Here is a 14150-nt window from a genome sequence, read left to right on the forward strand (position 1 = left end):
GCAGCGAATATTCCAGGAGGACGGGCCTGGGACTCGTGTCAGAGATAAAGGAGAAATCTAGAAACACCGGTTCACAAAAGCCAAAGCAGTGATTCACACTTTCACCAAGTGAGAGCAAAGGTCCCATGGGCCTCGGGGAGGAAGAGGGGACGGCCACCACTGGGCACCAGCAGGGGCCTGAGCAGAGCCTGGGGGTGGGGGGGGGGGACAGGGGCCTGGGGTTACTCACAGGCTCATTTACAAGCTTAATGACTTAAAATGCAGGGGGTGACCCCAGCCTGCTCCCCAGAACCTACTCCCTTCAGCTTGCCTGACTGGGAGTCGCCTGTCCTGTCCCCCAGACCTGACCTTGTCCTTTGGGGTCACCTCTGTCTGCATGCTGCACAGAACACTCCGGACGGCACGGCCTCTTGTCCGCACGTCTCATTTGGGCCTTGATGACAGCTTTAACCAGCTGAGTGTTTGAGGGTCCCAACTCACACCTTCCTGTGGAAAGTGCTCCGTCCCTCGCCTCTGCCTGCCCTGCCCGCACCCTGACTGCCCTGGACTGTCCCTGTGCCCCTCAGCCCCTCCTGCCCTGCTGGCTGCCTGCGCTGGGGGCCGGTAGGGGGGGTGATGGAGGAAAGATTCTCTGGACCTGGAGGAACGTGGTGGGGACAGCGCCCCACTGTTCGCTCTACTCAGTGTGTGAGGGTCCCAGCTTCCTGCACCCAGAGGCAGCCCCTCAGGGACCATGCTTGGCATGGAGCTGTCACATCCAGGTGCTCGGCTTAGTACACAGAGGGTGAGGAGCAGCCCAGGGGGCGCTCACAGACCCGGGCTCAGCAGGAAATGCGAGACAGACGCCTGGGACGGGCCTGGACTTTGGAACCAAACAAGGCACCAGAACCCTGGTTCCGCCCTCAAGCACTGTCACCTGTCACTGCAGGCAAATGAGTCTGTCTCTGCACCCGCTTTCGCCTCCGTGCAGGGTACGTGGCAGGGCCCATATCTGTGCTCTGATAAAAAATGGAGATATGGACGTGTGCAGAGCAGTGGGCTGGGCAACCTAAACAAGAGCGACAGGGAGTGTTTACACACAGGCTTCAGGATGCTGCTGTGTAAGGATCTCTCAACACAGACCTCCTTCTGCAAACCTCGTATGCAAAGACCAGTTATGGTTCTGGAGTCCGTGCAACAACCTGCAGCAGCCCTGTTGTCCAGGGACCCCAGGCAGGCGGGCGGGACGAGGGAGTAGAGCGTGGGGTCCATACAGAGCGGCAGCTGTCACAAGCTGAGGTCACAAGGTCACGCGTGGGGCCCTGTCACAGCTTGTGGGCCATCCCAGGAAGAGCAAGTCAAACCACAAGAGCCCTGTCAGCAACTCCAGTCACCAGCAGAGGGCCCAGGACGGTGTCGACGGCCTGCTGACAAGCTGCCAACACAAAGTGCCAGAGCTCACCACGCCCACAGGCAGCTTGGCCACGTCCACACACAACAGGGGAGTGACAGGGGGCCAGTGTGCCCGCGGAGCCCCCTCCACTGACCATCCAATGGCCTTCGGGCACTCTGGGCCTGCCTCTGAGTACTGGGGGCCCTCGGCAGTGTGTATACAGGGCACAGTAGTCCAGGGGACCCCGGGACCCCTGCAGGTGCAACCAGATCTAAGGGGGGAGGGCATTTCCTCACGAGAGAGTTGCGAATGCCGATGAATGCACCCACTGTGGTCTGTTGTCACACAGGAACACACAGATCACCTCACTGTGAGAACGTGCTGTCACTGGACAGGAAGCCCCAGTCGAGGCAGCTCTTCCTTCACCCACAGAAGAGGGGTGGACCCTGGAGGACTCAGGTGTCTGAACAGGGTGGGCACACGTGCTTCAGAGTTAGAAGACCCCAACACCATCGGGACACACAGGAAGTGGCATCCTGTCAGATGCATGGCGCAGGGCGCAGACCTGCCACGAGAAGACACGCTGGCCGAGGCCGCCTTCACCCAGAAGGCTAAAGGCATCAGGAAAACTCGGGAAAAACTACAAACAGTGCGCGTATAATCCACATCATCTTAGACAGATCGCCGATTCAAGGGAAGGACAAAGGTCTGCTTTGGGCAGTACCAGCTCGAGCTCTAAAGTGAACCGACGTGCACAGGTGACGCAAGTGTGGCCCTTGGCTGGTGAGGCAGCTCCGTCCCAGACACTCAGTGCCGGGGAAGAAGCCAGTCAGCAGACAGCGGGAGGCCGAAGCGACGCCCAGCACCGCGTGGGGCTACTCTGTCTCACGGGACCCGGGACGCGGGGCAGAGCCAAACGGCCCTGCTCCCCAAGTCAGAGGGCTCTGGAGTGGGAAGCCACGCCGGCCATCACCGTCCCAGAGCTTTCAGCATCTTTTCTCTGAGGGTCAGAAATGCAAGGTAGCCAGGGGACAAAAGTGAAGGGCTGTCCCCAGGGCTGGCAAGAAAGGTCAGAGATCCCGGCAGGTGTCCAGAGTCAGAGAGACCCACAGAGCCCCTGGACACTGGGCTCTGGCTTGGCAAGTTGTGGCCATCGGTCACACCGAGCTGACACCTATCTTTGTTTGGCCTGAAAGCTGATGAGGGTTTTCACGTTTTAAAAGGATTGAAAAAATCAAGAGGAGAATATTTTATGATGTAAAATTAAATGCAATTCAGACTTTAGTGTCTGTAAGTAAGGTTTTGTGATGTGTCTGTGGCTGCTATGTGACAATGACAAAGCTGAGCAGCCAGGATGAGAGTGGGTCCGGCCGGCAGCCTTGAGCGTTTCTTCTCGGGGGCCTCCCAGGGAGAGTGTGCCAGCTGCTCTCCAGAGCAGGGCTTCCAGGGCCGTGTGGGGACGGACCTGAGGGCAGGGAAGCAGCAGGGCGACCGCCCGCCAACCTTCTCCCCTCAATGGTTGTGTAATTCCAGCTGTAAAGCAGCCTTTTTCTTTGAAGACTGGAGCTGTCAAATTAAGGGCCATCCCATAACTGTGGAAGATGGAGGACCACCAGCCACATCGGGAGGCCAGCTGATGAGGGGCACACGGGTGACTTTTCCGGAGTCCAGCTCTGCTCCCTGGAGAATCCATACAAGGCCCCCAGGAGGTGGACAGGCAACCTGCAGTGTCAGGTGTCTTCAGGTGGAAGCACAGTGAGCCCGACACGCGTGACAGAGGCACTGGGCTCTCCAAGTTAGAGGGACACACGACACTGACCAGCAGGAGGGCCGGTTCAGACTCAGCAGAGCAGACAGTGGAAAGAGGAATGTGACTTGGTGAGCTGCCCGCCAGGCCACCTGCTCTCTGGGCTGTTATGGTCTTTCTTCAGGTGTGGCCTTGCCCTCAGCCGCCGACACTCATTTCAGCCAGAAGGAAGCCAAGGTCCTGTGAGGAATCCCGTGTGTGAGTAAAGAAAGCAGCTGTGCCATATGTTAAAATGTACATTCTCCTAATTATATTGACACACGGGTGGTTCCCATTCAGATTATCTAGACTTAGTGAAAATACAAGCAGCAAGCGTCACGTCACTGAACCCTGACACTCTTATTCTCTGGGCACAGACTCCGTGCCAGGCCCTGTTCCAGGTACAGGAGCTACAGCAGGTGACAGCCCCTGCCTTCACGGGTCTCCATGCGAGTGGGTAGGAAACAAGAGCAAAGACGCAGCACCATGGTAAGTGCCAGAGCAAAACCAGGCAGAGGCCAGCAGGGAGAGCTATCGGGGAGCCCGGGGGCGAGGGGGTGGTCCAGTCTAGGCCAGCAGGAGGGGCCCCAGGCGCGAGGGGTGGGAGCAGAGCCAGTGAGGGGACAGGACAGGAGCGATGGTGGTGTCCCCACAGGGCTGGTCCTGAGTGTGGTGGGAGCCACTGGGCACTTCCTGAGCAAGACGCTGTCGGCCACACTCATGGCGGCCCCTTAAAGCCAAGGCAGACCCCACCACTTCACTATCTAAATATAAGCCATTCCCAGATTAAAAACAAGCAATCGCAACCAAAACATCGCATTCATTTATTGTTTATGGAAAACCTCATGTGAGAGTGACACCTTTTGTTTTTTCGTCTTATTGGCAGATGCCTTACAACTGTTACATCATAGGAACACATCACGGATTCAGATAAATTGGGGGAAGAACTGTCCAAGTTACTTGAAAGGCTGAACTGCTCTGTTTTATTGAAATGGGTTTCGTCGCCCGTGCGTATGAGCAGTAGCAGTCAGGCCTGGCCGGGCTGCCCGAGCACACTTGTTTTCTGAGTGGATGGTGGAGGGTTGACACGTGCACGTGTCAGCCCCGTCTGTGCAGGCACTGTAGGCCCCGTGTGAAGTTTAATGAGGTCGTTCCAATTGTTCAGAAGCAGCCCATTCTCCTCACCAGACATGGCTGTGAAGTCTAACATCAGTCACTTCTTAAGCAGGGAGCGTCAATGACGTAAAAGGAGAAATGGGCACGGGGAGCTGTGAGGTGAGCCCAGCTCCTGTGGGGTCAGTTCCCAGGTGAGCCTGCTGGCACCTTTCCCGGCCGACACGCTGGCTGTAGTCCGAGGGACAATGGTGTAGGTCATCATATGAATCCAAGGCCATAGACCAACAAGAGTCACACGTAAGAATAACGGGCATTTCGCTGGGTTTCTTCCAATTATCTTTTGTTGTTTTTAGGATGAAGTCTGTGGTCCAAAGGTCCACATCTGCACTCGGCTGGTCTCTGTAAATACTCCAAACTATATGAAAAAGGTGGTGTCAATACACAGTTTTGGGGCGAGGGGGCGAACCCCTGGCCTATCAAGGTGTATCTGAACGAGGTTCAAGGTCCAAATGGTGAGAATCACTGTTCTGTGTGATCCGCAATGACGTGAAATCATTTCACGGGGGAATCACTTCTCTTTCATCTCAACTCAGTCCTGGGGGGGATTATCCTCATTTTACTTCAATATTGACTCACATAGTTTTCACTTCGTCATAAATTTAAAAAATGTCACGATATCAATATCCTTTTGAATGATTTAGAAAAAACAAAATTCTAATCTGTGGCTTCATCTTATTTGTGGTTGACTTTCAAACTAGTTATTTTTCTCCTTTTTTGTCAGATGGTGATACTTTAGAAACTTGTGCTCATAGGACATTCTAGAGAAGTACCTCTGTAGACTTGTCCTTTATTGAAGGGGATGCACGGACTGGCTTTGTTATATAAGGAAACCACACGAGCCCACACCTAACCCAAGTCAGGCTGGCGTTACTGTCGCCACTCTTACCTTAAATCGGGGTTCGCAACCTCAGTGCCACTGACATTCGGAACAAGGGCTGGCTTGTGCCTATGGGGATGTGTGGCCTCTGCTCAGCTGATGGGAGACGGGTATCCCCCATTGTGACAACCAAAACATATACTGCCAGTGTCCCCAGGAAGAGGGGTGAGTGGAGGGGTCAAATCTTCCCAGGTTGAAAGCCTACCTTAAGTTAACGAGTCTTTGGCTTCCTGGGGGGAAAATGGCCTTCTCTCATTTCTCTCATCCATCTTATGAATATACTCTTAGAACGTGACCAGGAGATGTAGTGTAATTATGAAGGCAGATTTATGTAATGAATATCAAAGAAAAGGTCACTGGAATACGCTACACCTGTGACAATGACATTTGCAAACCATGTTTTATCAGAGTTCCGCTCTTGGACAGAACCTAGTGAATAGGCTTAAATATGTACATGGTACTACCAGCTTTAAGTGAGAAGTTACCATGTTTCCCCCGAAAATAAGCCCCGGTTAAGATTGTCAGCCAGATGGACACATTTAGTACATTATGACGATGTTCCAGAAGAAGATGACACGACTGTATTTGAATAAATATAGACTGTTGTATATGAAAAAATAAGACATCCCCTGAAAATGCACCCTAATGCATCTTTAGGAGCAAAAATTAATATAAGACCCGGTCTTTTTGGGGGGGAAATACGGTATAAGACTTGGTCTCATTTTTGAGGAAACATGGAATTTGGGGAGGACAACTGTAAAAAGAAAAAAATATGGTCTCCAATATAGAAACGTCATTATAGCTCCAGGAAAATTAAGCCTGTTAGTAAAGCGTATGGTCTTGGTACTTTCCTTATACGCGTAAATATTGACGTTAGCCCATCTAAAACCCACACCTTTGAACTATCATTACTAAAAATGAAAAGCCAAAAAAGAATGTAGCCAATACTGCTTGTGTGCACACTGTCAAATATTCTGTCCCCAAATATATTTTCCTCTTATTTATCCAGAATAAAAATTTAGCCATTTCATACATCAATTTGTTTAAAAGCACGTTCAGAATAAAAACCATCCAAGACCATGACTGTTATTGCTCTTTGAAGACAGCTCCCGTGCTCTGTGCAGGCGGCCGTCACGGCGTCCTCAGCCTCAGACAGCCGGTGCACCTGTGCTCACGACCCCACACGGAAACGTCTCCCACACACACTCACTCCCAGGGGCCTATGTGGTCCCCACACGTGGTCAGACAGGGCACATCCACTCACCGAGGTCAGTGGCAGAGACACGCGGGGCTGGGGCCAGGGGGTGTCCCCTCACGTGGCAAACGGACGGTCAGGCCGCCTCCCTCCCCCTCCCGGGGCCACTTCCTTTCAGATGCAGCTGCTGGAAGACGAGTGTGTTCTGCCTGTGTCCTGGCTTCTCCTGACTGAGCTACGTGGGTCATGTGAGTGACAGGGTTCAATAAATCTCTCAGTAATCAGTGCTCACAGAGATCAAACACAAATCAATGGGAATACAGAATAGTTTGCAAACAACTGGCTGTTACCTCAATATTTTATTTCACTACCTTCAGGGTCTCTCCCCGTGCTCAGTAGATATGTTCACATAGCGCACACACTGGTTCACCAAATTTCAAGAGGAGATAAGGCCATTTTCTCAAAACAAAAGAGGAACACAATGATGAAAAGAGAGCGAATAAGAGAAGCGTGCACACGCGCGGCGCTGCCTCCCGGCTGATGTCACACTGAGCAGTGGCTCAGCGTCAGCCGTGAGCCTCAGGGCGAGCCGACACCCGCGTGTCCGCGGAGCGCACGGCGGCCTTTCCGCGGCCTGTGGGCACCACGTGGGGCAGACAGCCAGCGCAGCGGCTGCAATTCTCACCCGGGGCCAGGGCGCCGGGGGCCGGGGGACAAACTGGATTCCTGTGACCGATGGAGCACACGTGTGACCACAGCCCGAGGTCAGCACGGCTGCCGCAAACCGGACGCCGCTCCCACGGCACCTGCGGAGCCCAAGCTCTGCGGGGCGGCTCCCACCTGCCCTCCCAGTCCCTCGGCACCGCCCTCACACGCCGGCTCCCCAGCACCCCCAGCAAGGGACGCTCCTGTCCCTGAGTGTTGTGGTCAGGGTTCCTTCCTCTCGTTTGGATACCAGTTTGCACGTGAGCTCCGCAGACGAGCCACTCCGAAGTGTGACGAGGACTCTGTCCTTAACCGAACTGCACACAGGGAGCCCTCCTTTCCACGAGGCTGTCCTCTGGGGCCTGGTCCCCAACCTGCCTGAGGAGTCCCAGAGGACAAGCTGCTGAGCCGCGGCCCCTGCCCGCACGGTCAGGCCCTCATCACCCGCTGTCTGCGTCCGACCTTCTCAGGCCAGCTCACCAAGAAGCCCCACCCTCGGAGTCTCCTCGTCGTGTTTGCCGCCCACTGAGCCCTCCATCTGCTCACTGGCTGTCCCCACTGTCCTTGCCATCTGGGCCCTGACTCAGCTCTGCCTCCTGCGGTCAGGCACACAGAGTAAGAGCCATGGCTTTACTCGTGTCTGACTGCTTCTCTGCCCTGTTTTATAGTTTCTGCACAGAACCATCACTATGACGTCACTGCGATGGCTGGTTTGTGGGTGGCCCCTCCCCGCAGACTTTGGGGGGCCTTGTCTCCCTTGACGGCTGCTTCGTCCCACTGCCGAGCCTAGAACGTGGCCTGGCAATGGCCACAGTGTAAATTTTGTTGGTTGAGACAATTAAAAAAAATCCCATCTTCATGGTTTATCTAAAGCAGGGGTGTCCAAATTTTTTCAACGTTTTTTACCAAGGACCATATGCGGTAAAATACACAAACAGCCGGGCTACTCACTCGAGGTGAAGTACGTATTGCCTCACCTGGTTTATTTAAGTAAACTAAATATATTTTTGGAATTTGCTGCGGGCCTATTAACAATGGATTGCGGGACGCAGTTGGCCCACGGGCCGCAGTTTGGACACCCCTGATCTAAAGGGTTATGAAAATGGCCACCAGAGAAAGCTGAAAGCTAGCACATACATAAGGTTTATTATAAAAAGGCAGAAATAAATACAACAAACATTAAAAGTTGTTCCCTCTGGTTTCTTCTTTATACATGACTGTGTTTCCCACACTTTCCACTAAGTGTGTGTGTTACTTAGAAAATAAGACTAAAACAACACTGGAAGATGAAAGCGGTTCAGTGAGTCACGGCTCCTAGCTGGTTCCAAGTGCATATGTCCGGGAGAAAGCTTTCCCTTGCTGCGAGTTCTAACTGTAGGCTCTGTGCCAAGACAAGGCAACACAATAAAAACGCAACGACTTTTCACAGGGAAACCTGCCCTATATAGGATTTCCTTCTAAAGTCTGACAGATTTTAAGAAAACTGAGCCAATAATAAAATGGAGGAAGGGGAACAAGAGACCAGGCCTTCCAAACTGTGCGTTTACCCAAGAGCAGACGCAGCTGTGCTGTGTAATCTGAGAAGCAGCGGGTGCGACATGCGCAGGACGGCGCTCGGAGGTGCTCAGCTGTCCGGGCACCTCCTGTTGGCGGCTGCTCACTGCCTGCTGACAGTTGGTGGTGGGCACCACTTCTGCCCACATGAGTCGTACAGCGCTGCCCATCACATGACCTGGAGAGCCATCAGTGAGGACACACGCAAAATAAACCGTCCTCGTTTCCCTAGGCAGAGAAAAGCTTGGGCATGCACCGGGCAAGGTCTGCCCCAGGGCCTTTTCACAGGCGTGTGCCTCTGCCTGGACGCTCGTCCCCACAGGGTTGAACGACTGGGTGCCCCGTCTTTTAGCACTTGACTCAAATTTCACTCTCAGCGAGTCACTCTGCCCGACTACCTAACACGAGCCCCCGTCAGTCCCTGTTCCCTCCTCCTGCCTTCTTTTCCTGCTCAGTAATAAGCACAATCGGACATCCTACACCTTCTGGGCCATCCACCCCAACAACCCATCTCCATGGGGGCAGGACTGCTGGTCAGCTGTGTGCTCACTGTCCTAGGACGTCACGTTGCTGAGGGGCTGAGTGACCCGAGTGGAGCTGCCACTGTGGATTTCGACATCATGTCCGAGGTTTAGCGTGTCCGTGAAACATACCGTGTGGTACGACTGGAGAACGCTCTCGTGGGGAAACAAGAGCCCCGGCACCTGGCAGTGCCACAGGTGCTTTTGTAGTTCTCCTGAGACTTGGGAGAGAAGAGTCCTGCCTGCCAGGAGGCAGCCGAGGACGGGGACTCTGGAAACCTGTGTGTCGTGGCAGCGAGTGCTGACGCTGCTCTGAGTCCCACAGCTTGGGGATGGCCCCCAGCGCACACCCTTTCCTTGTCTGGTCAGGCCGTTCTGCACGGGGGGCCCAGGAGAACAGCTTTTATTTTTATTTTTTATTAGTTTCAGGTGCATAAAACAATGTAATAGTTAGAGTTTATCATTTATATCCCTCACACAGTGACAACCCCCCTCCCCCTCCCACTACCCCTCTGACATCACACACAGCCATTACATTTCCACTGTCTCTATTCCTAATGCTGTGCTCCGCTTCTTGTAACCATATATATACATATAAAATTGTAGTTGACAATCATTATTGTTCAGCTTCAGCTTCAGGTGTACAGTGCAGTGATCAGGCATCTACATCTTCCCTGAGGTGGTCTCACTAATGAGACAAGTGCCCATCGGATACCCTACAAAATCTTTACAACATTGTTGATTATATTCCCCAAACTGACTTGCTTTTGTCTGGGTGTCTTTACACACTGGGTTTGGGTCTCCTAGAGGAAATGGAGGTAACTAGCTTCATTTTCTACAAAATTGGACTTTCATAGAAGGACCCTGATTAAAAACAAACACCTAACAACTCTCCTTCACAGGAACCACAATTCCACTCATTTTATCTTAACCCGAAGTGAGAAAAGCACCCTGTGAACCTCAGTGGGTTGTGTTGTGTCATTTCTTTCTGGGGGGACTTGTGTCCCCCCAGATCTGTGTTGGAGTCCTGACCCCAGCACCTCAGAATTTGACTACATTCAGAGACAGGTCTTTAAAAGCGTAACTCAGTTAAGGGAGGTAATTAGGGCAGAGCCAAGCTGAGGGCTGAGCCCTCAGGAGAAGAAGCAATGACAACACGGATATCACACATGTGGGAACACAAAGATGGCCAGCCGCAGGCCTCCCCAGAAACCAGCCTGCCCTCCTCACCTCAGACTTCCTGCTTCCAGAACTGTGAGAAAATACAGTTTTCTTTTGAAGCCACCCAGTCTGTGGTACTTTGTTATGGCACAATGACAAAGCTAAAAGGAAACACCACAGACCCCATCAGGGTAAAATACGCGTAAAGGGGTAGATTTACACTGAGGTCATTCCGTTCTCACTCCAACCAGGTTCCCTTCGTCAGCTGCTAGTTTAATGCTGCAGATTCCCTTAAGAACCAGAAGCGCCCGCGAAACGCAGGTCCCTGAGAACTTGTAGGTAGGGACAGAAAGCGAGCGCTCCCATGTGTGAACAACAAGAGAACCACAGGTCTCACCAGGGAGGGGCTTTCCGAAGCCCACTGAGCAGCCCCATCACGCCTGCGGCACGTGTACTTCGGTGACAACAGAACTGACAAAGCTGGGACAGCAAGTTTTTCCCAAAGGAGGAAAACTATTGTCATAGGATCTAGAGTATGTATCTATAGCTGTTCCTACATTTTCTTTCCTGTGTTCCTTTCTTCTATTTTTCTTACATTCATCAAGTTCTTATTCTGAACATTATTGTGCTGTTTTATAATTCATGAGGAATAAGATTCTAAAACAATTTTCCTAGTTTCTGGAACATAACCGTGATTATAAGGTAAACTTTATGGGGGAGGTGAAGAGTAATTTAGCGACTGAAATATGGCATCAGTTCTGTCTGTCCAGAGTCATTAGCTGAACAATCACTAAGACACATAAGGGCACTACTTACCCAATAATACCATATATATTTCAAATATTAGTGTATATAGAACTGCAATTTTGGGAAAAATTTAAAAAACTTTCAAGAATCAAATACCATATAAGCAAAGCTAAAGGTTAGGAACCTACTTGTTAATAGTTGCAAATACTAGACTATTAAATAAACATTTCATTGTGGTAAAAACACGTAACATAAAGCTTTAGATTAATGTCCAATACATTGAAAACATTTCCTTACCGATATTGGGGTGCTTCAGGAGACGGCAGATTCTAGCTTCCCTTTCCAGCTTCTGATGATCTGTTAAAAAAACAAAAAAAAACAAGAAGAATAAATCACAACTTCAGCAAAAAGATTAAAATAAGCAGTGTATCCAAGTGACAGGCTGCACGTTTACTTATCCTTTCTGTTTAAAAACCTGATTTCTGTTTAAAAACCGATGACCTGAATTTGGAATTATGTGGACACTACAGTTTTTAACACCTAATTTTCCTTGTTTTTCCATTGGCTTGATGCAAAAGCAGTGAAAATGGCACAAAACTATACAAAACCTTCTCCCGAAGTGCCTGTTAGTACAGACACTTACATAACGCAGTGGAGACGCCCATTCGAGCAGAGGACACATGTCTGGAGCCTGGGACTCCAGTGGAACCAGAGCCCAGGGGGTTCAGAGCCTTGTCCCCATGTGGCAGGGCTCCGCGTCCTGTTGATTTCTCTCAGCCACTGACCCGTCTGCTTCCCAGGTGTGTCGCGCTCTTCCCCAGAGCCAGGACTTCCAAAGACCCCGGGGCTCGCTGCCCGCCCCCTCTGCGTCCCTCCCAGGCCCAGTCACTGCAAACTCGCATTTGATGATCTGATATTCCTCTCTGGCCGCTGGGTGGGTCCACACGCGTACACAGGTAACCCAGACCACACAGGTAACCCAGACCACACAGGTAACCCAGACCACACAGGTAACCCAGACCACACAGGTAACCCAGACCACTGGCCAGAGCCCAGAACAAATGGGGGAGAAAGGCAGGACCGCGGCCAGATGCCTGTGGCAGCAAGGAGAGCATGGCAGAGTGGTCACCAGGTGAGACCCACAGACCTGTGTTAGGCCTTGGGACGGCCCTCTGATCACCCGCGTTTACAAACACGCAAAGTACCGCACAGACAGCTTGGCTTGTCTTAGCCTATAAAGCTAGGAAGTGGCATCTGCCAATCAACTCTCAGAAATGCAGGTCACAGAGCTGCCCCCAGAGAAGGCGGGTGCCCACCCAGCAACCCACACACTCTCCACACCAACGTCCTCAACCTGTGCTCTCAGAACCCTTACTGCTCTTGAGAATCACACGAGTTTTTTTCACATGGATTACATCCATTAATATTTACTCCATGAGAAACAAGACTGAGACAATTTTAAATATATATTTAATTCGTTTAAAAACAATAATCAACCCATTACACATATTAACATAAGTGAATGCCTTTACATATTTTATTTGTAAATAATTTAAACAGAAAACTTGAAGAGTAAGAATATTTAAAAAATGTATACAGTTTATCTAGATATATCTCGTTAACACTTCACCCAAGTTTAATCATTTATGTTCTCTCCGCCCCTACGTGTATGTATATATGTATGTATATACACATTTCTCTAATTGACACACATGTACATAAATATACATGAATATATAAATGTATACTTATCCCTGAAATAATTTTTTCCAAACCATATGAAGGTAAGTAATTTAGGAAAGTATTTTGAACACACATAGTCCTCTTCATAGCTCAGGGAGAAACAGTGTTGGGTGAACCAGCCCAGCACTGGAAAGGATGTGTCAGCACCATTATCTCTGGGTTACAAATGTGAAGAGAGATGTTCTCTGGCCTTATCACCATCTAAAACTGCACATACTTCAAATAAATGCAAGTTCTTCCACCTCCTTACAGGTCTTCACTCTGAAGATGGGCTACGTCTAGAATAGCCTTATTTAGAAATACACAAGTAAACACAAAAACCAGATTTTGAAAATGGACCTAAAACCATCTTGAAACCTGTAAAGGGTCATATGTAAAACATATGAAAAATATGCTTATAGGATTTATAATCTTGTTCTAGAGAAAGGGACATGCAAATATATATGCAAAACCACGATACAGATAAGACTCTCATCCATATAGATTAATACATGTAATAGTCTGTCATGTATAATTACGTTACAAGCTCACAAAAGACCTTTATTGGTAACAGTGGCTTAGCGTTTTGGGTATGGACATAATTTATACAGCCTACACTTACAGGCTGAATTGTGACCCCCTAAAACTCCTATGTTGAAGACCTGACACCCAGGACCTCAAAATGTGACTGTTTGGGGACGGGGCGTTTACACAGGTGACCAGGGTAGAATGAAGTCATCAGGGTGGGCCCCGATCCCACAGGACTGGGTCCTTCTAAGACGAGGAGATGAGGACACAGGCATGCACAGAGGGACGACCATGTAGGACACGGGGAGCACACGGCCGTCCACATGCCCAGCAGAGTGGCCTCGGGAGGGAGCTGCCCTGCTGACAGCTGGCCCTGGGACCTCTATGTCCGGGATGTGAGAACATAAGTCCCTGGGGCTGAAGGGCCAAGACCTAGCCCTGGGCTCTGCTAGGGCAGCCCCGGCTCACACGCCGACACGTTAGTTTTCTATTGTTACAGAACAAATCGCCACACATGTAGATGCTTACAATACACACCTAGCGTGTGTCTGAGGGTTGGACCCGGGCACACGCCACGGCGCCCTTTGCTGTAGGGTCTCAGGCTGCAGTGTGGGCTTCAGCCAGGGTTCAGGCTGGGGTGTCAGCCGCAGTCCTGACTGACCCCCAGCCCGTGTGGCTGGTGGCGAGTCACTGAGTTGAGGGGCTTAGTTCCCAACTGGCTGTGGCTGGAGGCTGCCCTCAGCTCAGCAACCAGCTTCAGCAGTCACACGGCGAGAGGCAAGCCACTGCCACATCTCAGTTAATCA

At 51.0% G+C, this 14150-nt stretch overlaps 1 protein-coding gene and 1 long non-coding RNA gene across 14 annotated transcripts in view; both read right to left on the reverse strand.

Moving 5' to 3' along the window:
* Positions 1-14150, reverse strand: part of CAMK2D (calcium/calmodulin dependent protein kinase II delta) — a 188526-nt gene that overhangs the window by 105463 nt on the left and 68913 nt on the right. For all 13 annotated transcript variants that reach the window (XM_074338638.2, XM_074338634.2, XM_074338635.2 and 10 more), the window contains exon 3: positions 11392-11451. In XM_074338638.2, the coding sequence (XP_074194739.1) occupies positions 11392-11451 (60 nt within the window). The remainder of the gene's footprint in view (positions 1-11391; positions 11452-14150) is intronic.
* LOC148755300 (uncharacterized) lies at positions 3969-11362 on the reverse strand. The gene is made up of 2 exons (XR_016019104.1): positions 10417-11362; positions 3969-8843 (listed from the first exon to the last, which is right to left on the reverse strand). It is a non-coding gene; the product is annotated as an uncharacterized LOC148755300 (long non-coding RNA).

The sequence above is a fragment of the Rhinolophus sinicus genome, chromosome 15 (genome assembly GCF_057876585.1).
Source record: "Rhinolophus sinicus isolate RSI-liver-muscle chromosome 15, RSI-T2T, whole genome shotgun sequence".
In the NCBI taxonomy this organism is placed as follows: Eukaryota; Metazoa; Chordata; class Mammalia; order Chiroptera; family Rhinolophidae; genus Rhinolophus; species Rhinolophus sinicus.